We start from the raw sequence: 16,342 nt of genomic DNA, 5'->3' as shown, positions 1-16,342 counted from the left end.
CTAGCGTATGATTAAAACGATGAGTGGGCCCGGTGACGTTTTGCTTGACTCCAAAAGAGTTTATTAGGTCAGTAAACGCAAGTCCTAATGCATCATTTGTATTATCAACGTGAATATTAAAATCTCCGACAATTAGCGCTTTATCAACAGTAATCAATAGGTCTGAGAGGAAATCTGCAAATTCTTTTAGGAAATCTGTATACGGCCCTGGCGGTCTATACACAGTAGCCAGAGCAAGAGATACGATATATTTATTTTGCATATATGACAGTGTTACATTAAGCAGAAGTATTTTGAATTAGTTAAACCTGTATCCTGTTTTCTGAGTAACATTGAGAATATCACTATATATTGTTGCAACTCCACTGCCACGACCAGTCTGACGGGGCTCATGCTTATAACAGTAGCTTGGTGTAGTAGCTTCATTTAGACCGTTATAATCATTTGGTTTTAGCCAGGTTTCAGTCAAGCAGAGTACATCAAAACTATTATCCGTGATCATTTCATTTACAATAACTGCTTTGGGTGTGAGTGATTTAATGTTTAGGAGCCCAAACTTTAAAAATGGTTTTTGTTCATTTATTTTACATTTTTCTGGTTTAATCACGGATCAGATTTTTTTTTCTAGAGCCTGCATTAAATTTATATTTTGACCTCACTATTCGGGGAACAGTCAACGGTCTCTAAAAAGGCCGATCTAAAAAAAAACGATCTCAAGCTGATGACGTGCCTGCCGTGAGAGGTTTGGCGTGACATGCAGCGGCACCGTCTCAGTCTCTGTCCGGTGCGGGTGAAATAATTATAATGTTATTTCTTCATTAAATAACTTATAAAGTAATTTGAAAACCTTGTGTGAGACACCGCGCGCGCTCTCTCTTTCTCAAAATACGCAAATGGCTTCAAATCACCACACATCGCATCTGTCTGTAAGCGAGCTGCACGCTGCACAGTCGACACAGGAATTGTCACTTGCACAATCGAGGCAGTGTCACATCGTCAATAAAGTTTATAAATTGCATTACTTTTTAATTCTTGCCAGTGTTTAACCATTCAGCGCTCACGTGCTCTCCTGGAGACCGTGCACTCATGCACACTCGCGGCGCACACACATAACACCAGGTTCACATTACTCCGTTTGCAGTGCATAAGTGGTGCATATTTTTTCCGAGCTCATGTTAACGGATTAAAGCGTTCACTGCACACAGTTGCGGTCTGGCAGTGCGTTCCACGAGCGGTGCATCTGCAGCAGTGCAGAGATCGTTTCCACCGAGATGGTAAGTTTGTGATAATGTAAGAAAAGTAGTTTAAATGTTTTGCCACTTGCTTGAGCAACTTAAATAAATCTAGAAGTAAATGCAAAAGTAAAAAGCATTGAATAATGTGTTGCTTATATTTATTGTGTTTAAACATGTCTGTGAAAGATTGTATTGCTGTACTGTGTAAAAAATAAAAAATAAATAAAAAAGCCATTTGCAATGCTGAAAAAGCATTTTCAGTGACAATGTTTGGATTTGAAATCAAAATAATGGATAAATGTTGTGTTTGTGGTAAACAGCCACGGATCAGTAGCGGACTCCTGTGTGAAAGCCGCTTCCCCTCTCACAAGAGTCACCTAAGAGGGGAATTCCCCCCATTTTCAAAAATGAAATTCAGGCCCTAAATACATGTCTAAAAATCCTGATTGGAGTATCACTATATATAGTTATAAATGATAAAAAGAAGGCTTTAAAAAGATCGGTATCAGCAGGTACTGCTTTCTGTGATCGGCCTCAAAAATCCTGATCGGAGCACCCCTAATTTAAAGCAAAAACTCTCCTAACACCTTTCGTGTCCTCGTCGATACGGGGAAAGTGGTCGATGTGCTGCGTACCGTCTCGATCAGGCTCCTGAAGTCCCTCTTCAGCGTCCTCTTCAGCTTGGTGTCGTTAACCCCCACGTGCAGCACGACCGCTCCGATGCTCTAGTTGCCCTTCAGGATCGTGGGTATCTGCGCAGAAATATCAAGAACATGAGCAGGAGGGAAATGGTGAGTGTGCACTTTACCTTCAGCTAACGTAGCACGGACGGGCCACTCAAAGACCGGAGGCGGCGGAGGGGGAGAGGTTGTCGCCCGGGGCCTGGCTCGCGTCTTCCACTGCGGGTGCACCCAGGGTCCGTGGTGTCCCGGCGCCGGAGTGAAGGACATCTGGGAAGATCACATCCTGGGTGCATGGGGCCTGTGCAGAGAAACACACGGAGTAGAGGTGGTGGGAGTGTTAGCAGCGTACTGTATACTTAGCCCGGACTTGTGAGCATCAGCCCGGGATGTTTCCAGCAACCGAATGCAGCTCAAAAGTGTCCTCACCTGCACTTAAAGGTAGACACACATCCGCCATTAAAGCAAGTAGCAGTGAGTAAAACAATGGTAATGTGTGTGAATAGAGTATTAGCAATGTAAGCGAGATTAGTGGCAACCACACTGGCGACGCTAACGGGCTATAAGCTAATAGCGGACTCGGGAAATCAAAATAAAACTAGTGATAAGGCGCTCTGATTGTTTTTGTTGTAGAATACGACAGCGGATATATTCACACGTTATAGAAATGAAAATGGTGTATAAAATTGATATTAGGATAAAAAAAATAGACCAAGAATTAACTTGACGAAGCTCAGACTCAACACACGGCAGCAACAAACAGGAAGTCTGTATTTTGTTTGCAAATTTTCACACAGCAACAGTATATGTGACCACACCATGATATCTATCACTTGTCAAAACTAAATCTTAAAGATGGCTTTATCACTTTATTGCATCACATCTGGTTAGTACATTAAATTACACTAAAATAATTGTTTAATAACTTTGAAACAAGGGCCTCAGTTGTACTTTAGGTGCTGTCTCATTTGCTCACAGTGGTAGAGAAGTAATTGCATCATGGCCTATGTTGAATTTAACACAGATGAAAACGAGGCTGTGAGGTATAGATTATAGTGTTTACAATGGCACACATTTTAGGCCTTAGATCTCGTAATTTTCACAACTACTGATTTTTTTTTTTTTTGAGAATAACTTTTGTTAGCTGAACGATCAGTTTGTTTTTAAATAACAGTACAGTCCATTGAATGCACTGTACGTCTATCCCTCACAGCCTTGTTTTCATTCCTGTTAAATATGGCGCTATATATCTATAGTTCTTGCAGTTAGTACTACCTGTCTTACCTCTGTAGCTCTCAGCATTTGCTTAAAACTAAATCAGACTGTTTTCCTCTCCATCTATTTCATCTGAAACCCAGTGGACTTTGGTGTGAGTGCACAGCTAGATCGCACCGTGAGCCGCAGGAACACTTTCATCGGCACTCCTTATTGGATGGCACCAGAGGTCATCGCGTGTGATGAGAATCCTGATGCCACATATGACTATAAGGTGAGCTCTCCTTACTTCAGAAATATATAATCTGTGACATATGATATTCTATTCATGGTCTTTAATTGGTAATCACGTGGTGAGAAAACATTCAAATACATTTTGGTTGTTGCTGTGCTGCTGCAGCCAATGAAAATTCTACTCTATAACAGCAAAACAGCAGAGCGCTCTCATTTCAAATTGGTCTGCAGTGATTTAACTGGAAGGAGAGTATTGATCACGGCTCCTCAATTTACTCAATGCACACGTGAGCATATGCAATCAAAATCTAATAAACTTGCCTTGTGGATAATGGTGACTAAATTATTACCAAGTCACTCACGCTAATACAGTGATCTGTGCTGCGGCTGGCAGCGTTGATAATGTCACTATAACCGGACACGCCACTATCCTCCCCTTTCGTGTCAAAAGAAATATTGGCTTGTTTCTTTTTCGCTTTAGACTCTAGTCTGTGTCAATGCATGTTTAAAATGTCTCTGAATGTTGTATTTTTAAAAAATATATTCAATCATTTTCTGTTAATGGTATCTCGTGAGTTTGGTAGAGCCTCCTCAGACACTATAGTTGTCAGATTTGTTCTATATTCACTGTCTCGGAGACGAGTGTTAAATGTGGAGTTAATAAAAAGTGGATTTTGATGGAGAAAATGAAAATCCGTTCAAGTACATCAACAGCTACTTTAAAGTTACAGAGCTGCATAAACTTACATAAGGACCAAAACGTTATTGCAGTGTATTTCAGCAGACGGTTTTCTGTTGTTACACTTACAGTGCAGCTATAATTATCTAAATTGAGATTTAATGTCCAACATGCTGTGTGTGTTATGATTAGACAAAAAGCCTTCATAAAGGTAAACAACATTTCTGACACTTCCTGTGACCAGGTAATGACGGTTTTGCCTAATAACCCTTTAATGGTGGTAATACAGTAGTACAAAAGCTGTTACGGCTTATTGCTTAAGTTGAAATTTTGTGCGCTGTTAAGGATATTATTTTACTACACACTCAGACGGACATGCTTACATGTTCCTTTTGTAGGACCTTCCTACAACGTATTTTAAAACGGAGCGCTAATACTGCATGTGAACCTGTATTAATTCAATTTGTATCTCAGTCTCAGTTTTGTCTCATTTTGTCTCATGGTTTTCTCATTTTGTTTTTTGTTACCGTTTCTTTTGTGTTGTCTTTTTATTGTATTTTTTGTGTTGTTGGTAATTAAAATTAGATTATAATTAAAATGTTCTCACTGCAATTAATTTGTTTTTGTTACCGAATTAACAACAACAAATAATTTTAAAAATGATATTTCTTGTTTGAAAATCTGTTGGTTATTTACATTCAAGAAGATCAAGACCTCTTAGATGGCACAGACCAATTTTACACCATTTTAAGCGGCATACAAACTTTTTTTTACTAGGTTAATCTTATGTTCTGTAATAGTTGTCTGTACCAACTTGTCAATGAGTTCTTAAGTTTTTGTGTCCCATCTCATGTGAAGTTTCCTCTCTTGTGTTTCAGAGTGACCTGTGGTCGTTGGGAATCACAGCCATTGAAATGGCCGAAGGAGCCCCACGTGAGTAAAATGGTTCACTGCTTTGTGTATATTGGGATTTATGTTTTCATAGAAAAGGTATACACCATCCAAAGTTGGTGGAATCCTCACTTTTTGGAAGTTTAACACAAAAATTTATTAAATAACCCTGAAGCAGTGCCTACACGGAATGAAATATTTTGCAAATAAATGTGCTTTCATTTTGAAGCTTGATGGATGCAAGCCAACGCACATAAAAAGTTGCCGTATGTTAAGTTGCGTCGCATTATGACATTGGCTGAAACATATGTGAATGTCACAGACCTCTTCCTTGCATCTGTTAGATATATAAAACCGTGGTCAGAGTCTGGACAAGCCGCATTAGCCGCTCTCAGTGGAAGGTTGTCTCACAGATGGCTGAGCAGTGACGGATAGGCAAAAGGGCAGGCAGACTGTAGTGATCTTGTCCTGGCTGGGGAGGGGAGTAATCCTGTAGGAAGGTGCCCTGGCAGGATGGTACTGCTTTGGCCAGGGGACAGAAAGCTGCTGTGCAGTGCACTTGAGGACAAAGCTGGCTTTTTCTTCTTTTTTTTTTTTTTATGTAGTCCATTGGAGAGATGACTCACCGCTGTGACTGCTGACAACAAATGGAAATGTGTGTGTGTGTTTGTGCATGTATTTTTGTTGGCACTGGCATATTGGCCCTTGGTATGTAGCAACAGATCTGTGTCCAAAAGTGACATTTCTGGTCAAAGCTCGACCGTCCTCTAGTTTGGAATGAGCTTGCCATCCCTGCTGCCAGGCTGAAAGACATTGTACCCTCAAACAGTGACCATTCTGTGCTGGGAACTCGCTCGCACCTGCCCATGTAGTCTGATACTTGCCATCTGCGTCTATTCAAGCGGCACAATCCTGTTCCAGAGTTGCTATTAGCTTCATATTTGGTTGATTTGTTAAAAGCGAGCTGTTGGACTTCACAAACATGTTGAAAATGGAGTTTTTAACCTCTTGTTGATGCTTGATATTGTTCGAGCGGTTTTATATTGAGGCATGCTGAAAACTAATGCGCATTTTGAGAAATAGAAGTATTTTTAGTGTCAGTTCAAGAAAACACTTACAGAATATATTACCAGGACTACATGCTTTGACAGTATTCACACGACTTTTAAATATGGCTCATATCATGCACTTGTCTAAACAGGCAATGCTGTGAAACTGACCTAGATGTGTAAAACACCCCACCCTGGAATATTCGTCACGCGAAACATCTTCAGCAAATACCATCATGTAATTTAATATTAATTTATGCACTCAATTTAATCATTAGAATTTGCATTGTGACGTCCGTTGTCACTGTTCAAAACAAGTGTTTCATTATTTGAGTGCTAATGTATATCAGTATAGTTTAAATGGTTTTGGAAATGTATAAATGGTTTTCATTTTTATTTTGTTTTATTTATTTAATTTTATTATTTCTTTTGTTGTTTTTATTTATTTTGTGTTTTGTTTTGTGCTTTTTGTTTTGTTTTTTTGTTTTGGTTTGTGCTTTGCTTTGCATTGCTTTGCGTTTTTCACCCCAAGGGTAAATCAAGCACACGATTGGTGTCACATGTGAGGGGGAAAATCCAATTTGAGCCATGTTTAATTGCAGTGTGAATAAAGCCTTTAGTAGCTAGCTTTCTGTGCACATTTTGAATAGGTGTCATTGTGAGTGCAATACATAATAAAAGTGCTTTCTGACAAGAGCAGGTCTTCATTGTATGTAAAGGATATTAATATATAAGCCATAAATATATTGCTTCTTGTCATGGTCCTGATCACTGTCCAATCAGAATGAAGCATTCAAGAGATAATAAACAGAAATATGCAATCTGATTTTATGTTTTGGCACATAATGGATAATTTGTCCTGTCTGTTTTCTAAAAGCTAGGCTGAGATCTACTGGACAGTTTTGGACAGCACAACACATCCAGTGTTAACATTCTCCTCTCTCTCCCCACAGCCCTTTGTGATATGCACCCAATGAGAGCCCTGTTTCTGATCCCTAGAAACCCGGCTCCCAGGCTCAAGTCCAAGAAGTGGTAAGTGCCCCTCTCTTTGTTCGCAAAGGTCACAAAGTGACCCCCAGTCCGGAGCTTCTGCGAGACCAAACAAGATCTCCCAAGCACTCTGTCCCATCTACTTTTAATCAGAAAGTCCTGAATACTTATTCACTGTTCACGTCATCTGTCACATGTGATGTTCATTCGGTATGTCAGCCCATTTGAGTACAAACGCCTTGAGAAAGGTTGCTTGTCACGCTAGACATACAGGTTTTTGTTTGTTAACAGCAACTGATATGTACATGATTCCTAAACTTGTAAACAAACTCGCTCTTGCCAGACAGCTTGACAAAACAAGAAGCCAAAAATAAAGAGAGAGATGGGCCTGCAGCATTCCCCTCAAGCTTTTCCTCATATCTGCAGGTCTAAAAAGTTCCAGTCATTCATTGAGAGCTGTCTGGTGAAAAACCACAACCAGAGGCCCAGCACAGAGCAGCTCCTCAAACATCCCTTTATCCGAGAACTGCCCAACGAGAGACAGATCCGCATTCAGCTCAAGGACCACATCGACCGCACCAAGAAGAAGAGAGGCGAGAGAGGTGAGCAACCTGATCAGCTTTATATATTAACATGTCAAATCAGATATGCCCCGTTTTGTCTTTACACACTTTGTTGAACACACTAAAACAAATGAGCAACCATGAAGATGGAACAGCCATGTGAGCCCTCACCAGATGCTCTATCGCTGCTGACATTTAGCATTTATCACATAACACATGACCTCCATTCCCCATTTTTCATTTGGCTTGTCGTTCCCCCCCCCATATAGCCCCTTAAATTGCTGCTTGAAGTTATATTATTTAAGAGTTTAGTAGTATTGCCCTTCTCCAAATGGCCGTTTTCATGTATTCTCAAAATAAAGGTTGAAAATGAAGGATTTTGCTGTGTGGTTATAAATAATATTAAGAAGAGAGTTATATGAGAAAATTTAGACCTAAACCAAAGTATTTTAGTAAATCCGTGAATGTCTGTATTTTTAAATATTAAAAAATATACACTGCAGTTTTTTTAAGAAATTAATTAAATTGAACAAAAGTGACAGTAAAACATTTATTATGTTATAGAATTGCATTTTTTAAAAATGCTGCTTATTATCTATTCATCATAATCCTGAGAAAATATCACATTCTAGTGTTTTCAGCTATGATAATAATAAGAAATGTTTCTTGAGCAGCAAATTACCATTAGAATGATTTCTGAAGGTTCATGTGACACTGAAGACTGGAGTAATCATCATTTTACAAAATAGAAAAGGTATTTTAAATTATAATATTTCATAGTATTACGGTTTGTTGTATTTTTGTTCAAATAAATAGAGCCTTCATTCTTTCAAAAACATTAAAAAGTCTTACCGTCTCCAAACTTTTGAATGCTAATGTATACAATGGCCCCAAAACATATTTTGACATTTTTTTTCTTACAAACTTTATTCACAATGAAAATATTAAACCAAGTATATTATATCAAGTTTTACAGTAATTATTAACAAAAATATTTAGACACAACCAGTGTTCAAATAATTTTTTTATCCTCATTTTTAACAACTATCTTTTAAATCTTAACCATAAGTCATTTTTGGGAAATGCTTTGCTCAAAAAAAAACAAAAAAAGTGTTTGTGCTATATTTCTTTGCTGTAAGTGCCACTTGTCAGATATTCTATTAAATACGGTCTGTCCCTTAAAAGTACGATAGTACAGTTTGTGTAATTTTAAGTGTCAGAGAGAGGGTGAAAAATAGTAATTAAACTAAATTATATTTGCAACTGGTGCTAGAATCCTTGAACATAAGTGCACTTCAGGGAAAAGCTACAAAATCATAGAGTATTGGCACACTTAAAGGGGTCATTGGATGCCCATTTTCCACAAGTTGATATGATTCTTTAGGGTCTTAATGAAAATTCTGTAACAGTTTGGTTAAAATTTCTCAATGGTAGTGTAAAAAACACCTTTATTTTTATTTTTTTAAACCTTGTCAAAAACGGCTCTTTTCAGAGCAAGCCGTTTTGTATAATTTTCTTTTAAATGTTAATGAGCTATGCTGACCCTGCCCCTCTCTTCCGAGCCGCTCTCTGAGGGACTGTTTACTTTAGCCGCATTCATCGTGAAACTTGCTAATTAGCACATTATTAGGAAAGGACGATTTGCAAAGATTCATTAAAAAAACCTTACTCACTTCATCTGTAGGTGAAGCTGGATCACGAATGATTTGCGCGAACTTAGACGCATTTAGTGTAGATCGGGGGCGCATTCCCTTCAAAAACATTCTTGTCTATATCTGCTCCGGCAGTGAGACAATGGTGGACTGATGACAGCTCACTCAGGGCGGGTCTAAGGTAAAACGCCAATCCAGTCTGTGCTGAAACGCTACTGTCAATCAAACTATTGTGGGCGGGGCCTGTTTTTGTAACATCACACAGACAGGCATCTGAGATCGGCTCGATTTGAGAAAGCGGTTAAGATTTAAGCAGATAAAAAAAAAACACTGGGTGGATTTTTATTATTATAGGGTGGTTGTGTACACACTGTCAACACACATTTCAGTTCAAACAACTTGTAAAAGTGCATGTAGCATCCAATGACCCTTTAAAAGCAGACAGATGCTTTAAGGGCGTAGAATGTCAAGGTACCTGACAGGGATCCCATCAGGGAGGGTTTTGCATGTCTGAAATGTGACTGCTGGACATTTTCACACCTGCAGATGAGACTGAGTACGAGTACAGTGGGAGTGAAGAGGAGGAGGAGGAGCACGACATGGGAGAGCCCAGGTACATCCCGCATGAGGTGTTGGGGGTTGTATTGGATGTGTGGATGTGGGTAAATGAGACAAACTGATTCATTCATTCATCTCTATACAGCTCCATCATTAACATACCCGGAGAGTCCACTCTGAGGCGGGATTTCCTACGGCTGCAGCTGGCCAATAAGGAACGATCAGAGGCCCTGCGCAGACAGCAGCTGGAACAGCAGCAGAACGAGGGACACAAGCACCAACTACTGGCAGAGAGACAGAAACGCATTGAGGAACAAAAAGAACAGCGGCGCCGTTTAGAAGAGGTACGTCATCGTGTGGGTTTGTGTGCAAGCCACAGTGTGTGTTTACCATAACCACCAAGGTTTACACCAGCAGTAGTCTGGCATAACTTCAGCTGCTCTGAGCTCATATGAAAATAACTTTTTGTAATATAAATCCTTGAATTGAGGCTCTCTGCATTTGCTCACTTAGATCTGCTTAGTGATGTAAGAGATCTTTAGTATTTATATGGAGAACATCCAGATTAGCAGTTACACACAAACGCAGACCAGCATTCCTCTCCTACAGCAAGTGATGACTTTAACACCAGGCTCGGTGTAGCTTGAGGCCAAGGCGTTATTTTAAGGAACAGTGCATTGTGGGAAGCAGGAAATTCAGCATGCCAATGATAAGCAAGTTTTGTGTGAAGTCTATTCTTGAAATAATTTACGTAAATTAATCAAACTTACAGTTTCAGGGAATCAAACTTTGCACTTCATTTGTTGCTCAAATATGTTTAAGATATTCCTTGTTGGTAATTTTTCATTTATTAAAATGTTTTGGTAACATTTATATATAAAATTTGATTGTACATTTTATCTGTGCATATAAATTTAAATAATTAAACATACTCTGGTTATCATCGTTAACTAAAACTTATAAAACAAATTGTGTAAATTAAAATGAAATGAAAAATGAAATGAAATGAAATATAAATATTAGAAAAAAATCTTAAACTAAATGAAAATTAGAAATGTTGCCTTAGCAACTAACTGAAATAAGAGTAGGATTAGGAGCACTAACATTACTAAATGGAAATAAAAACTAGAACTGAAATGGAAGTAAATTAAACCCAAATAGTATATATATCAAATTTAATTAAAATGGTACTTAACAAAATGATTATGAATTCAACTATAATAAAAATAAAACTCCATCATACTGCCTCTACCCTTTCAGCGCAAATACATAATGGAGGACGTCAGCTGGTCTGGCTGAATTGTCCATTTTACGTCCCAATAGCATCACACATTAACAAATGACACACTTTCGCTGCACATGAAACCAGAGGACGTGGAAGGAAAAATGCTTCTACACTGTTGCTGTGTAAAGACTCAACAGGTTATTCAGCTGCATGATTGTGTGTGTGTGCGCGTCTCACAGCAACAGCGGCGTGAGCGTGAGCTCAGGAAGCAGCAGGAAAGGGAGCAGAGGCATCGCTATGAGGAGCAGCTCCGTCGAGAGGAGGAGAGGAGACAGGCCGAAAGGGAGCAGGTACACGCACAGCACTGCTCCGATGACACAGCTGGAAACCAACTACACACTCAATTAATGGAAGTTAATTGTTGTGAAAGTAACCCTGTGAATGGCTCCGTAACGAAGAGGTTCTGTGGAGAGCCAGATAAGACACGGGTAATGAGCGCACAGCACTCCTGCTTTTCTCTTTATCTGCTCCAGGAAGATTGACCATCTAACATCCTTAACCTGTGTGTGTGTGTGTGTGTGTGTGTGTGTGTGTGTGTGTGCGGCCACATGACCTTGAACCATTCCCCCACACATCTCATGATGTATGAAGGGACAGCTGAGTCACTGACTTGTTAAATAGAAGAGAATATCTCTCTTTCATTCGTGTGGGTGAGGTTAATTACCTCGCAGAGCTGTCGGTACGTTTCTAAGAATGGCTCTGTTAATGGCCGCTGTTTTCCAGAGCTCTGACCCGCGCGCTCGCTCACACCGCCCGCCCTCAACAGGGCTTTCGCTGCACATGAAACCAGAGGACGTGGAAGGAAAAATGCTTCTACACTGTTGCTGTGTAAAGACTCAACAGGTTATTCAGCTGCATGATTGTGTGTGTGTGCGCGTCTCACAGCAACAGCGGCGTGAGCGTGAGCTCAGGAAGCAGCAGGAAAGGGAGCAGAGGCATCGCTATGAGGAGCAGCTCCGTCGAGAGGAGGAGAGGAGACAGGCCGAAAGGGAGCAGGTACACGCACAGCACTGCTCCGATGACACAGCTGGAAACCAACTACACACTCAATTAATGGAAGTTAATTGTTGTGAAAGTAACCCTGTGAATGGCTCCGTAACGAAGAGGTTCTGTGGAGAGCCAGATAAGACACGGGTAATGAGCGCACAGCACTCCTGCTTTTCTCTTTATCTGCTCCAGGAAGATTGACCATCTAACATCCTTAACCTGTGTGTGTGTGTGTGTGTGTGTGTGTGTGTGTGTGTGTGTGTGTGTGTGTGTGGGGCCACATGACCTTGAACCATTCCCCCACACATCTCATGATGTATGAAGGGACAGCTGAGTCACTGACTTGATAAATAGAAGAGAATATCTCTCTTTCATTCGTGTGGGTGAGGTTAATTACCTCGCAGAGCTGTCGGTACGTTTCTAAGAATGGCTCTGTTAATGGCCGCCGTTTTCCAGAGCTCTGACCCGCGCGCTCGCTCACACCGCTCGCGCTGAACAGGTTTTTCCATCATCATCGTCTCACAGTTGCTCTTGAGAACACAGCGATTACACTCCCCTCTCTCTGCTCTCACTATCAGTATCCTCTCCCACCTATTTTGTTCTCTCAGGCACACTGTTTCAGGTGTGCTGATGTACTAACTCCCAGTGTGCTCTTTCTCTCTCTTCACACGTTTACACCCGCTCTTCGCTCATCACACTATCAGCTCTGTTCTTTCTCTTCTCTCCCACGCATTCAACAGGTCTACACCGCTTCATTAAATTGTGTGCCTGATCTTTCCCTTCATACTTTTTCCCTCTTTTTTTCACTCCTTTTCTCTGGCTAAAAATTATCTTTCTTTCTTTCTATCATTCTAACAATCATGTTTTCATTCTATCTAGGCAGCTATCATTTCTCTATCTATTAAGTCTAGTTAGCTAGCTATCCCTTTAGGAAAATTAACCATGGTTTTATTATAGTAAAAGTGTTGTAACCATGTTTTTAATGTATAACCACAGTTTTACTACAAATACCATGGTTAAACTATGGTTAGTGTAGCTATTGTTTAACTATAGTAACCATGTTTTTTGTTTTACTTGTAGTAAAACCACACACATCTCATGATGTATGAAGGGACAGCTGAGTCACTGACTTGATAAATAGAAGAGAATATCTCTCTTTCATTCGTGTGGGTGAGGTTAATTACCTCGCAGAGCTGTCGGTACGTTTCTAAGAATGGCTCTGTTAATGGCCGCCGTTTTCCAGAGCTCTGACCCGCGCGCTCGCTCACACCGCTCGCGCTGAACAGGTTTTTCCATCATCATCGTCTCACAGTTGCTCTTGAGAACACAGCGATTACACTCCTCTCTCTCTGCTCTCACTATCAGTATCCTCTCCCACCTATTTTGTTCTCTCAGGCACACTGTTTCAGGTGTGCTGATGTACTTACTCCCAGTGTGCTCTTTCTCTCTCTTCACACGTTTACACCCGCTCTTCGCTCATCACACTATCAGCTCTGTTCTTTCTCTTCTCTCCCACGCATTCAACAGGTCTACACCGCTTCATTAAATTGTGTGCCTGATCTTTCCCTTCATACTTTTCCCTCTTTTTTTCACTCCTCCTTTTCTCTGGCTAAAAATTATCTTTCTTTCTTTCTTTCTTTCTATCATTCTAACAATCATGTTTTCATTCTATCTAGGCAGCTATCATTTCTCTATCTATTAAGTCTAGTTAGCTAGCTATCCCTTTAGGAAAATTAACCATGGTTTTATTATAGTAAAAGTGTTGTAACCATGTTTTTAATGTATAACCACAGTTTTACTACAAATACCATGGTTAAACTATGGTTAGTGTAGCTATTGTTTAACTATAGTAACCATGTTTTTTGTTTTACTTGTAGTAAAACCATGGCTAATTTTCGTAAGGGTCATTCTTCTTAACTAGCTATTATTCTGTCTTGCTATCATTCTTACTATGGTTTTATTTAACTAGCTGTGTTTTCAGACTATGGTTCTAGCTAGCTAGCTTGCTTGCTGTTGTTCTAGCTATAGCTATAGCTGTCGTTATGGTTCTAGCTGGCTAGCTATTGTTATACCTAGCTATGTTTCAATTTAGTTAGCTCTCTTTCTATGTAGCTGTCATTCTTGCAATTGTTTGAACTATCTTTTCTATCTTATCTATCATTTTATCTAGATCGACATCTTTTTCCAATCTATGGTTATAGCTAGTTAGCTATTGTTCTGTCTATCATTTTATCTCGCTAGCTAGCTGGCATTCTATCTAATCTAGCTGTTGTTCTATACAGAGTTTTATCTGTGGCTCTATATGTTTAGCTAGCTATTGTTGAGTCTACAGTATAAGGTTCTATCTAACTAGCTATTGTTCTCTCTCTGTTGTTCTAGTTATGATTTTGTCTTTCTAGATAGCTAGCTATCATTCTAACAGCTGTCGTTCTAGCTAACTAGCTATAATTCTATCGTTCTGTCAATGGTTCTAGTTGGATAGCTATTAAACCATGGCTAATTTTCGTAAGGGTCATTCTTCTTAACTAGCTATTATTCTGTCTTGCTATCATTTTTACTATGGTTTTATTTAACTAGCTGTGTTTTCAGACTATGGTTCTAGCTAGCTAGCTTGCTTGCTGTTGTTCTAGCTATAGCTATAGCTGTAGTTATGATTCTAGCTGGCTAGCTATTGTGATACCTAGCTATGTTTCAATTTAGTTAGCTATCTTTCTATCTAGCTGTTATTCTTGCAATTGTTTGAACTATCTTTTCCATCTTATCTATCATTTTATCTAGATCGACATCTTTTTCCAGTCTATGGTTATAGCTAGTTAGCTATTGTTCTGTCTATCATTTTATCTCGCTAGCTAGCTGGCATTCTATCTAATCTAGCTGTTGTTCTATACAGAATTTTATCTATGGCTCTATATGTTTAGCTAGCTATTGTTGAGTCTACAGTATAAGGTTCTATCTAACTAGCTATTGTTCTCTCTCTGTTGTTCTAGTTATGATTTTGTCTTTCTAGATAGCTAGCTATCATTCTAACAGCTGTCGTTCTAGCTAACTAGCTATAAATCTATCGTTCGGTCTATGGTTCTAGTTGGATAGCTATCGTTCTGTCATTTTGCTATTCTATCCATCTCACACTTATTCATCTTCTGTGGTCTTCTCCTGTCACACTTTCACTCCAAATCCTGTGCAAACTGTGATAAACTCGCTCTTCTGTTTTTCCTGTCTCTTGCGTCGCGACTGGTCTGTAGGAGTATATCCGTCGTCAGTTGGAAGAGGAACAGAGACAGCTCGAGATCCTGCAGCAACAGCTTTTGCAAGAGCAGGCGCTCCTACTGGTAACAGAGAGAAGACACTCGCCTTGCTGTACCCCTGAACCCTGTCCCTCCTCGCCCAACCCGCTTCTGCGCTGACCCATATCTGTTTGTTAATCTTTTGGCCTCCTTGCGTGCATGCAGAATCACAATTGTGTTATATTTTGCTTTGAAGTATTGAAATGAAGTGCCGTTTTTGTTTTATTTTTGCTTCTGCTTGTAAAACATGAGAAATAACACCATTTAGAAGAACAAGAATGTAGTTTTTGATTTGGTGACAGAGGGGACATATTGAGGAGTGAGATATAAGTTTTGTAAGCTGGACTTGAACCTGAATTAGCCATCTAAGCAGCATGACTCCAACTGAAAGGAACACAATTGTGCTAACTACTCTGCTACTGTTTGTACAGTATATGGCAACTGTATAGAGTTAGATTTTGATGTTTTTAACATTTATGTACAATACATCATGTATATTCATGATGATCTACACCAGTGTTTCCCAACCTTTTTTTTAGTCGCGGCACCCTTTGGAAATTTTAACAAATTTGTGGCACCCTACAAAATTAATTTTGTCACAATATTTGAATTTCTAACTTCGATATAATAATTTGAAAAGTATAGATATTCGGTACAACAGGGAGGAACTGCAGAATATGATGTCATACAGATATTTTTTATATTATTAAAAAAATTTGTCCATCAATGGTGGCAATAAGTAGGCTAATTTCTAATGAAGAGACCAATTTATTTTTTACAGATTTACAGATTTTACTGAAGGCTTTTGTACACATGTAAACATTATTTAATTACCATTATAACTAGCTATCTCACAAATTTTTGCTTACTCAGTGTTTTTTTTATTTTACAGTAGGGTAATTTTGGTGCAGTAGCACGAGATTGATTTCAAACTTTGAATTGAATAAAAAATGACAAGTAAGCAGTCAGTAGTAAAATAAGAACAAATAAAGAAATGAATAATGATAGCACAAATAAAAAATAACGACAGGCCTTCGAAT

General features: G+C 39.3%; 1 protein-coding gene across 1 annotated transcript in view; it reads left to right on the top strand.

Annotated features, from left to right (window-relative positions):
* Positions 1-16,342, top strand: part of LOC107586024 (TRAF2 and NCK-interacting protein kinase-like) — a 116,131-nt gene that overhangs the window by 81,494 nt on the left and 18,295 nt on the right. Inside the window, exons 7-14 of the mRNA XM_016273239.1 lie at positions 3,274-3,404; positions 4,922-4,976; positions 6,937-7,015; positions 7,400-7,575; positions 9,735-9,801; positions 9,892-10,090; positions 11,211-11,321; positions 15,261-15,347. Of these exons, the coding sequence (XP_016128725.1) occupies positions 3,274-3,404; positions 4,922-4,976; positions 6,937-7,015; positions 7,400-7,575; positions 9,735-9,801; positions 9,892-10,090; positions 11,211-11,321; positions 15,261-15,347 (905 nt within the window). The remainder of the gene's footprint in view (positions 1-3,273; positions 3,405-4,921; positions 4,977-6,936; positions 7,016-7,399; positions 7,576-9,734; positions 9,802-9,891; positions 10,091-11,210; positions 11,322-15,260; positions 15,348-16,342) is intronic.

Source organism: Sinocyclocheilus grahami, unplaced genomic scaffold (assembly GCF_001515645.1).
Source record: "Sinocyclocheilus grahami isolate Dianchi unplaced genomic scaffold, SAMN03320097.WGS_v1.1 scaffold5.1, whole genome shotgun sequence".
In the NCBI taxonomy this organism is placed as follows: Eukaryota; Metazoa; Chordata; class Actinopteri; order Cypriniformes; family Cyprinidae; genus Sinocyclocheilus; species Sinocyclocheilus grahami.
This window is presented reverse-complemented; position numbering and strand designations above follow the sequence as displayed.